The sequence below is a fragment of the Haliotis rufescens genome, unplaced genomic scaffold (genome assembly GCF_023055435.1).
Source record: "Haliotis rufescens isolate VD_foot unplaced genomic scaffold, xgHalRufe1.0.p SCAF_13, whole genome shotgun sequence".
In the NCBI taxonomy this organism is placed as follows: domain Eukaryota; kingdom Metazoa; phylum Mollusca; class Gastropoda; order Lepetellida; family Haliotidae; genus Haliotis; species Haliotis rufescens.
This window is the reverse complement of record NW_025963813.1, coordinates 41,204,081-41,214,950: the sequence shown is the minus strand read 5'-3', so window position 1 is coordinate 41,214,950 and position 10,870 is coordinate 41,204,081. Positions and strand designations below refer to the sequence as shown.

Here is a 10,870-nt window from a genome sequence, read left to right as displayed (position 1 = left end):
ATGTCCCAACTACTTTCAACTGGTACGTGCGTCGGGTCTCTCAAATGTGCCACTGAGTCATATATATCTTGTATCAACCCACATACTTAGCAAGGATTCGTCGTCATTTGATGGTATTAACCTAATATGCACACCATTGTCGATATGCATTGAATTTATCATATGGACGCGGGAGGCGCTATCAGCTATCAAGATAGCAAATGTGTCAGTAGGCTTGTTTGTCTGTTAGTGTTTGTGAGAGAGAGAGAGAGAGAGAGAGAGAGAGAGAGAGAGAGAGAGAGAGAGAGAGAGAGAGAGAGAGAGAGAGAGAGAGAGAGTCCATGATAAACCAGTGTGCATATGAATCATTCCTCATACCAATTTGGTAAGAGGTAAATGTATTGGCGGCCAGAGCATTCTCACTTTAGCCCAGTGATCCCCGTACACAATAAAAGAGAAGATAATGTGTAATCAGATTTAACACTTTGGAGTGTATTTTTATTCAGAGGTCTGGTCAAACAAAATACAAGATCATCATGTTTTACATGAGTTGTTGTTTCCCCGTTGTCCAGCAGCAGTGGAATAAAAAACAAGGGCTTTCTCGTGACACATCTTTCTGAAATGAAGAATAGGCCAAAGTTATCAGGCATGTCATTTCTACTAAAATTTGCAGAGGACATTGCCTCCGAGATATATACTTTATGTTTACAGAAACGAGTATTCCCGAGGAAAGAGTTCATCCCATCAGGCGTTAATTGTTCTTTGGAAAACACAGTTAAGAACGTTTGCAACACAACCATTGTGAGATCTAACCGTCTACCTACCAGCTGCTATGTTTATCCATGGTGCCCCTTTCCTCCATGGCCGCCTCCATGTCCTTTGCCCCCGTGTCCGCCACCATGGCCTCCGTGTCCCTTGCCCCCATGGCCACCACCATGACCTTTGCCGCCATGACCCTTTCCACCTCCATGACCGCCTCCATGACCATGACCATGACCACCACCATGACCCTTGGCCATGCTGGTTCCGAACACTGCAGCAAGAACTGTCAGAAAGAGAGAAACACAATACATTATTTGCGACGCTGATAATGTGTACTGTTCAGGCTAGTTAAAAGCAATTATTAAGACGTAAACACAGTCACATCGCGTTAATAAAATGTTGACAGTTGGAGTAGATGGCATATCATATTTAGGTTTTCCTATATAGATTGACAGTGACTGTCAAGTAACTTTTCTCACAAATGATCTGAACTTTCAGCCAGGCGATTATACAGCCGTGACTAGTGTTAGATTTACATTTAGGCACCAACGAGGTATGCTCACCTGCTACAAGGAGCACTGCGACTTTAAGAAAATGCATATTTGATGGTTCTGATGAATGCAAACCTCAGAAAACGTAAAGTTACCTTCTGCACGTTCTCTTTTATAGAGAGGTGTAACAGCATGTTCTGTGCATGCATGGGGATGCGGCGCACCTTTCCAAATCAGATTAATTAACCAGATGTTTAATTTCTACATCAACTACACTTTTTTCAATTTTACTTTTTCTCAAGCGTTTGAACTTTTGCATTAATCTCCCGCCACGATCTCCGCATGTCCTAATATAGATATGGCCCAGCTTTTAGGTGTTGTCTGTTAGGGAGAAATTACTTTGTGTCCTTTGTTCAAATTAAGTTTGTTATTGTTATCGAATACATGCCACAGAGACAATTGAAATAGTTCTTGTACCGACAAAAGGTAAGAGGGTATGGTGAAGGCCAGTCTAATGGTAATTGATAAAGGGGGTTGAACTACATGTATGTGTTAAAACGAAAACATTTAGCCGACAGCAAATCACCACATGCATCGCTTGCGGGATATTAATAGGCTTCCTTGGAGCTCTGCGGTGTGCTTGGTGTGTAGCTAAAACCACTGTGACATCACCACAAGCGTTACAAAGCAGTTTATGCAATAATATCATTATGATATAATTTTTCTACCATTTCCGCGATCGCGAGGTATATAAGTTCGTAAAAAACTGGCAGCTATCAGTTTTTTCCTTTCGCTTACCAAAGAAGGACATTACGATACAATATGCAGTTCTCTAACTTCGCCGCACTTCTTGGCCTTGGTGAGTATTATCATTCTGTTGTCATGCTATATCAGTTTAAATGGTATTAGCTGTCCGAAATAAAACGCTGGAAAGTAACATGTCCCATGCAATCTTTAAAATGGAGTTGTTTGTGTGTGATATGACAGTATTGTAACTCCAAATCCTATATTCCAACAGCGTAAAAGTGTTAATTTCACAGGAAAGTGTGTTGCTTCAAGTTTCAAGCAACATCCTCCTCAACATCTACTATATAAAGTGTAATGCTTTATACATGGGCGTGTCTTTGTTTATTTTCCAGCTGTGGCAGCCGTTTTGGGTTTGGCTAGTGCTCACGGTCATGGTGGCCACGGACATGGTGGTCATGGACATGGTGGTCACGGACATGGAGGTCATGGACATGGACATGGTGGTCACGGTCATGGAGGACATGGTCATGGTCACGGAGGTCATGGTCACGGAGGTCATGGCCACGGAGGACACGGTCACCACGGATGAAGCTGCCGAGACGTTGGGGATTGATATCCTAAGTACACAGTCACATGAGAATCTGGATGCTGGGAATCCACTGTGTAGTCGATAACCTATTGTATTGATTGTGATTCGTGTATCATCATTGCCTCAAAGAATTAAAACATCGATCTGACAATTATACTACTGTTTGTATTATTCATTCTCTTCTATATGGATGCTAGAATGACTACAGAACTAAAGCAATTGTGCAAATAAAATAATACTTAGTGCATGTACATAACAGCCCAAGTGACAGACGTAGGTTTAAGTCTGACAGCAAGAGAGTATGGTCTGAGATATGATAAGACGACACATCCTTGTTTCGTGCATGCTATAAAATCCACTCCCGAAACACCATGGCTCATGTCATCCAAAATGCCGTAGTGTTTAACTGCAGCTATAAAGCAACTTAGGATAGAGGTAGTAATCAGTCCAATCTGCACAACGCCTGCTCTATGGCATGTCCCCAACTACTTTCAACTGGTACGTGCGTCGGGGTCTCTCAAATGTGCCACTGAGTCATATATATCTTGTATCAACCCACATACGTAGCAAGGATTCGTCGTCATTTGATGGTATTAACCTAATATGCACACATTGTCGATATGCATTGAATTTATCATATGGACGCGGGAGGCGCTTATCAGCTATCAAGATAGCAAATGTGTCAGTAGGCTTGTTTGTCTGTTAGTGTTTGTGAGAGAGAGAGAGAGAGAGAGAGAGAGAGAGAGAGAGAGAGAGAGAGAGAGAGAGAGGAGAGAGAGAGAGAGAGGGGAGGGAGAGAGAGAGAGAGAGAGAGAGAGAGAGAGAGAGTCCATGATAAACCAGTGTGCATATGAATCATTCCTCATACCAATTTGGTAAGAGGTAAATGTATTGGCGGCCAGAGCATTTCTCACTTTAGGCCCAGTGATCCCCGTACACAATAAAAGAGAAGATAATGTGTAATCAGATTTAACACTTTGGAGTTTATTTTTATTCAGAGGTCTGGTCAAACAAAATACAAGATCATCATGTTTTACATGAGTTGTTGTTTCCCCGTTGTCCAGCAGCAGTGGAATAAAAAACAAGGGGCTTTCTCGTGACACATCTTTCTGAAATGAAGAATAGGCCAAAGTTATTAGGCCATGTCATTTCTACTAAAATTTGCAGAGGACATTGCCTCCGAGATATATACTTTATGTTTACAGAAACGAGTATTCCGAGGAAAGAGTTCATCCCGTCAGGCGTTAATTGTTCTTTGGAAAATACAGTTAAGAACGTTTGCAACACAACCATTGTGAGATCTAACCGTCTACCTACCAGCTGCTATGTTTATCCATGGTGCCCCTTTCCTCCATGGCCGCCTCCATGTCCTTTGCCCCCGTGTCCGCCACCATGGCCTCCGTGTCCCTTGCCCCCATGGCCACCACCATGACCTTTGCCGCCATGACCCTTTCCACCTCCATGACCGCCTCCATGACCATGACCATGACCACCACCATGACCCTTGCCATGCTGGTTCCGAACACTGCAGCAAGAACTGTCAGAAAGAGAAAACACAATACATTATTTGCGACGCTGATAATGTGTACTGTTCAGGCTAGTTAAAAGCAATTATTAAGACGTAAACACAGTCACATCGCGTTAATAAAATGTTGACAGTTGGAGTAGATGGCATATCATATTTAGGTTTCCTATATAGATTGACAGTGACTGTCAAGTAACTTTTCTCACAAATGATCTGAACTTTCAGCCAGGCGATTATACAGCGTGACTAGTGTAGATTTACATTTAGGCACCAACGAGGTATGCTCACCTGCTACAAGGAGCACTGCGACTTTAAGAAAATGCATATTTGATGGTTCTGATGAATGCAAACCTCAGAAAACGTAAAGTTACCTTCTGCACGTTCTCTTTTATAGAGGTGTAACAGCATGTTCTGTGCATGCATGGGGATGCGGCGCACCTTTCCAAATCAGATTAATTAACCAGATGTTTAATTTCTACATCAACTGCACTTTTTTTCAATTTTACTTTTTCTCAAGCGTTTGAACTTTTGCATTAATCTCCCGCCACGATCTCCGCATGTCCTAATATAGATATGGCCAGCTTTTAGGTGTTGTCTGTTAGGGAGAAATTACTTTGTGTCCTTTGTTCAAATTAAGTTTGTTATTGTATCGAATACATGCCACAGAGACAATTGAAATGGTTCTTGTACCGACAAAAGGTAAGAGGGTATGGTGAAGGCCAGTCTAATGGTAATTGATAAAGGGGGTTGAACTACATGTATGTGTAAAACGAAAACATTTAGCCGACAGCAAATCACCACATGCATCGCTTGCGGGATATTAATAGGCTTCCTTGGAGCTCTGCGGTGTGCTTGGTGTGTAGCTAAAACCACTGTGACATCACCACAAGCGTTACAAAGCAGTTTATGCAATAATATCATTATGATATATTTTTTCTACCATTTCCGCGATCGCGAGGTATATAAGTTCGTAAAAAACTGGCAGCTATCAGTTTTTTTCCTTTCGCTTACCAAAGAAGGACATTACGATACAATATGCAGTTCTCTAACTTCGCCGCACTTCTTGGCCTTGGTGAGTATTATCATTCTGTTGTCATGCTATATCAGTTTAAATGGTATTAGCTGTCCGAAATAAAACGCTGGAAAGTAACATGTCCCATGCAATCTTTAAAATGGAGTTGTTTGTGTGTGATATGACAGTATTGTAACTCCAAATCCTATATTCCAACAGCGTAAAAGTGTTAATTTCACAGGAAAGTGTGTTGCTTCAAGTTTCAAGCAACATCCTCCTCAACATCTACTATATAAAGTGTAATGCTTTATACATGGGCGTGTCTTTGTTTATTTTCCAGCTGTGGCAGCCGTTTTGGGTTTGGCTAGTGCTCACGGTCATGGTGGCCACGGACATGGTGGTCATGGACATGGTGGTCACGGACATGGAGGTCATGGACATGGACATGGTGGTCACGGTCATGGAGGACATGGTCATGGTCACGGAGGTCATGGTCACGGAGGTCATGGCCACGGAGGACACGGTCACCACGGATGAAGCTGCCGAGACGTTGGGGATTGATATCCTAAGTACACAGTCACATGAGAATCTGGATGCTGGGAATCCACTGTGTAGTCGATAACCTATTGTATTGATTGTGATTCGTGTATCATCATTGCCTCAAAGAATTAAAACATCGATCTGACAATTATGCTACTGTTTGTATTATTCATTCTCTTCTATATGGATGCTAGAATGACTACAGAACTAAAGCAATTGTGCAAATAAAATAATACTTAGTGCATGTACATAACAGCCCAAGTGACAGACGTAGGTTTAAGTCTGACAGCAAGAGAGTATGGTCTGAGATATGATAAGACGACACATCCTTGTTTCGTGCATGCTATAAAATCCACTCCCCGAAACACCATGGCTCATGTCATCCAAAATGCCGTAGTGTTTAACTGCAGCTATAAAGCAACTTAGGATAGAGGTAGTAATCAGTCCAATTCTGCACAACGCCTGCTCTATGGCATGTCCCAACTACTTTCAACTGGTACGTGCGTCGGGTCTCTCAAATGTGCCACTGAGTCATATATATCTTGTATCAACCCACATACTTAGCAAGGATTCGTCGTCATTTGATGGTATTAACCTAATATGCACACCATTGTCGATATGCATTGAATTTATCATATGGACGCGGGAGGCGCTATCAGCTATCAAGATAGCAAATGTGTCAGTAGGCTTGTTTGTCTGTTAGTGTTTGTGAGAGAGAGAGAGAGAGAGAGAGAGAGAGAGAGAGAGAGAGAGAGAGAGAGAGAGAGAGAGAGAGAGAGAGAGAGAGAGAGAGTCCATGATAAACCAGTGTGCATATGAATCATTCCTCATACCAATTTGGTAAGAGGTAAATGTATTGGCGGCCAGAGCATTCTCACTTTAGCCCAGTGATCCCCGTACACAATAAAAGAGAAGATAATGTGTAATCAGATTTAACACTTTGGAGTTTATTTTTATTCAGAGGTCTGGTCAAACAAAATACAAGATCATCATGTTTTACATGAGTTGTTGTTTCCCCGTTGTCCAGCAGCAGTGGAATAAAAAACAAGGGCTTTCTCGTGACACATCTTTCTGAAATGAAGAATAGGCCAAAGTTATTAGGCATGTCATTTCTACTAAAATTTGCAGAGGACATTGCCTCCGAGATATATACTTTATGTTTACAGAAACGAGTATTCCCGAGGAAAGAGTTCATCCCGTCAGGCGTTAATTGTTCTTTGGAAAATACAGTTAAGAACGTTTGCAACACAACCATTGTGAGATCTAACCGTCTACCTACCAGCTGCTATGTTTATCCATGGTGCCCCTTTCCTCCATGGCCGCCTCCATGTCCTTTGCCCCCGTGTCCGCCACCATGGCCTCCGTGTCCCTTGCCCCCATGGCCACCACCATGACCTTTGCCGCCATGACCCTTTCCACCTCCATGACCGCCTCCATGACCATGACCATGACCACCACCATGACCCTTGGCCATGCTGGTTCCGAACACTGCAGCAAGAACTGTCAGAAAGAGAAAACACAATACATTATTTGCGACGCTGATAATGTGTACTGTTCAGGCTAGTTAAAAGCAATTATTAAGACGTAAACACAGTCACATCGCGTTAATAAAATGTTGACAGTTGGAGTAGATGGCATATCATATTTAGGTTTCCTATATAGATTGACAGTGACTGTCAAGTAACTTTTCTCACAAATGATCTGAACTTTCAGCCAGGCGATTATACAGCGTGACTAGTGTAGATTTACATTTAGGCACCAACGAGGTATGCTCACCTGCTACAAGGAGCACTGCGACTTTAAGAAAATGCATATTTGATGGTTCTGATGAATGCAAACCTCAGAAAACGTAAAGTTACCTTCTGCACGTTCTCTTTTATAGAGGTGTAACAGCATGTTCTGTGCATGCATGGGGATGCGGCGCACCTTTCCAAATCAGATTAATTAACCAGATGTTTAATTTCTACATCAACTGCACTTTTTTCAATTTTACTTTTTCTCAAGCGTTTGAACTTTTGCATTAATCTCCCGCCACGATCTCCGCATGTCCTAATATAGATATGGCCCAGCTTTTAGGTGTTGTCTGTTAGGGAGAAATTACTTTGTGTCCTTTGTTCAAATTAAGTTTGTTATTGTTATCGAATACATGCCACAGAGACAATTGAAATGGTTCTTGTACCGACAAAAGGTAAGAGGGTATGGTGAAGGCCAGTCTAATGGTAATTGATAAAGGGGGTTGAACTACATGTATGTGTAAAACGAAAACATTTAGCCGACAGCAAATCACCACATGCATCGCTTGCGGGATATTAATAGGCTTCCTTGGAGCTCTGCGGTGTGCTTGGTGTGTAGCTAAAACCACTGTGACATCACCACAAGCGTTACAAAGCAGTTTATGCAATAATATCATTATGATATATTTTTTCTACCATTTCCGCGATCGCGAGGTATATAAGTTCGTAAAAAACTGGCAGCTATCAGTTTTTTTCCTTTCGCTTACCAAAGAAGGACATTACGATACAATATGCAGTTCTCTAACTTCGCCGCACTTCTTGGCCTTGGTGAGTATTATCATTCTGTTGTCATGCTATATCAGTTTAAATGGTATTAGCTGTCCGAAATAAAACGCTGGAAAGTAACATGTCCCATGCAATCTTTAAAATGGAGTTGTTTGTGTGTGATATGACAGTATTGTAACTCCAAATCCTATATTCCAACAGCGTAAAAGTGTTAATTTCACAGGAAAGTGTGTTGCTTCAAGTTTCAAGCAACATCCTCCTCAACATCTACTATATAAAGTGTAATGCTTTATACATGGGCGTGTCTTTGTTTATTTTCCAGCTGTGGCAGCCGTTTTGGGTTTGGCTAGTGCTCACGGTCATGGTGGCCACGGACATGGTGGTCATGGACATGGTGGTCACGGACATGGAGGTCATGGACATGGACATGGTGGTCACGGTCATGGAGGACATGGTCATGGTCACGGAGGTCATGGTCACGGAGGTCATGGCCACGGAGGACACGGTCACCACGGATGAAGCTGCCGAGACGTTGGGGATTGATATCCTAAGTACACAGTCACATGAGAATCTGGATGCTGGGAATCCACTGTGTAGTCGATAACCTATTGTATTGATTGTGATTCGTGTATCATCATTGCCTCAAAGAATTAAAAACATCGATCTGACAATTATGCTACTGTTTGTATTATTCATTCTCTTCTATATGGATGCTAGAATGACTACAGAACTAAAGCAATTGTGCAAATAAAATAATACTTAGTGCATGTACATAACAGCCCAAGTGACAGACGTAGGTTTAAGTCTGACAGCAAGAGAGTATGGTCTGAGATATGATAAGACGACACATCCTTGTTTCGTGCATGCTATAAAATCCACTCCCCGAAACACCATGGCTCATGTCATCCAAAATGCCGTAGTGTTTAACTGCAGCTATAAAGCAACTTAGGATAGAGGTAGTAATCAGTCCAATTCTGCACAACGCCTGCTCTATGGCATGTCCCAACTACTTTCAACTGGTACGTGCGTCGGGTCTCTCAAATGTGCCACTGAGTCATATATATCTTGTATCAACCCACATACTTAGCAAGGATTCGTCGTCATTTGATGGTATTAACCTAATATGCACACCATTGTCGATATGCATTGAATTTATCATATGGACGCGGGAGGCGCTATCAGCTATCTAGATAGCAAATGTGTCAGTAGGCTTGTTTGTCTGTTAGTGTTTGTGAGAGAGAGAGAGAGAGAGAGAGAGAGAGAGAGAGAGAGAGAGAGAGAGAGAGAGAGAGAGAGAGAGAGAGAGAGAGAGAGTCCATGATAAACCAGTGTGCATATGAATCATTCCTCATACCAATTTGGTAAGAGGTAAATGTATTGGCGGCCAGAGCATTCTCACTTTAGCCCAGTGATCCCCGTACACAATAAAAGAGAAGATAATGTGTAATCAGATTTAACACTTTGGAGTGTATTTTTATTCAGAGGTCTGGTCAAACAAAATACAAGATCATCATGTTTTACATGAGTTGTTGTTTCCCCGTTGTCCAGCAGCAGTGGAATAAAAAACAAGGGCTTTCTCGTGACACATCTTTCTGAAATGAAGAATAGGCCAAAGTTATCAGGCATGTCATTTCTACTAAAATTTGCAGAGGACATTGCCTCCGAGATATATACTTTATGTTTACAGAAACGAGTATTCCCGAGGAAAGAGTTCATCCCGTCAGGCGTTAATTGTTCTTTGGAAAATACAGTTAAGAACGTTTGCAACACAACCATTGTGAGATCTAACCGTCTACCTACCAGCTGCTATGTTTATCCATGGTGCCCCTTTCCTCCATGGCCGCCTCCATGTCCTTTGCCCCCGTGTCCGCCACCATGGCCTCCGTGTCCCTTGCCCCCATGGCCACCACCATGACCTTTGCCGCCATGACCCTTTCCACCTCCATGACCGCCTCCATGACCATGACCATGACCATGACCACCACCATGACCCTTGGCCACGCTGGTTCCGAACACTGCAGCAAGAACTGTCAGAAAGAGAAAACACAATACATTATTTGCGACGCTGATAATGTGTACTGTTCAGGCTAGTTAAAAGCAATTATTAAGACGTAAACACAGTCACATCGCGTTAATAAAATGTTGACAGTTGGAGTAGATGGCATATCATATTTAGGTTTCCTATATAGATTGACAGTGACTGTCAAGTAACTTTTCTCACAAATGATCTGAACTTTCAGCCAGGCGATTATACAGCGTGACTAGTGTAGATTTACATTTAGGCACCAACGAGGTATGCTCACCTGCTACAAGGAGCACTGCGACTTTAAGAAAATGCATATTTGATGGTTCTGATGAATGCAAACCTCAGAAAACGTAAAGTTACCTTCTGCACGTTCTCTTTTATAGAGGTGTAACAGCATGTTCTGTGCATGCATGGGGATGCGGCGCACCTTTCCAAATCAGATTAATTAACCAGATGTTTAATTTCTACATCAACTGCACTTTTTTCAATTTTACTTTTTCTCAAGCGTTTGAACTTTTGCATTAATCTCCCGCCACGATCTCCGCATGTCCTAATATAGATATGGCCCAGCTTTTAGGTGTTGTCTGTTAGGGAGAAATTACTTTGTGTCCTTTGTTCAAATTAAGTTTGTTATTGTTATCGAATACATGCCACAGAGACAATTGAAATGGTTCTTGTAC

The 10,870-nt window shown here is 42.1% G+C and overlaps 1 protein-coding gene and 1 long non-coding RNA gene across 4 annotated transcripts; both read right to left on the bottom strand.

Moving 5' to 3' along the window:
* Window positions 1-450: 450 nt before the first annotated feature.
* LOC125378823 lies at window positions 451-1,398 on the bottom strand. The gene is made up of 3 exons (XR_007220527.1): window positions 1,305-1,398; window positions 804-1,024; window positions 451-595 (listed from the first exon to the last, which is right to left on the bottom strand). It is a non-coding gene; the product is annotated as an uncharacterized LOC125378823 (long non-coding RNA).
* A 5,526-nt stretch (window positions 1,399-6,924) lies between these two features.
* LOC125378704 (holotricin-3-like) lies at window positions 6,925-10,543 on the bottom strand. 3 transcript variants are annotated; one of them, XR_007220484.1, is made up of 3 exons: window positions 10,468-10,482; window positions 9,965-10,191; window positions 9,612-9,756 (listed from the first exon to the last, which is right to left on the bottom strand). XR_007220484.1 is itself a non-coding variant. In XM_048394644.1 (2 exons), exons 1-2 carry the CDS (start codon window positions 10,502-10,504, stop codon window positions 6,937-6,939), a joined length of 246 nt encoding a protein of 81 aa, XP_048250601.1. In that variant the 5' UTR covers window positions 10,505-10,543; the 3' UTR covers window positions 6,925-6,936. The 3 variants fall into 3 exon arrangements, 2 of the variants coding, with proteins under 2 accessions (XP_048250601.1, XP_048250600.1); XM_048394644.1 differs by lacking the exons at window positions 9,612-9,756; window positions 9,965-10,191 and adding an exon at window positions 6,925-7,145 and having other exon boundaries at window positions 10,468-10,543; XM_048394643.1 differs by lacking the exons at window positions 9,612-9,756; window positions 9,965-10,191; window positions 10,468-10,482 and adding exons at window positions 6,925-7,145; window positions 7,422-7,517.
* Between the last annotated feature and the right edge of the window lie 327 nt (window positions 10,544-10,870).

Bases quoted from the DNA above. Each gene is read 5' to 3' on its own strand.
- LOC125378704 (XM_048394644.1), bottom strand. From the start codon at position 10,504: ATGCATTTTCTTAAAGTCGCAGTGCTCCTTGTAGCAG. The intron at 7,146-10,467 runs GTGAGCATACCT...TCTTTCTGACAG, and splicing joins CGCAGTGCTCCTTGTAGCAG to TTCTTGCTGCAGTGTTCGGA.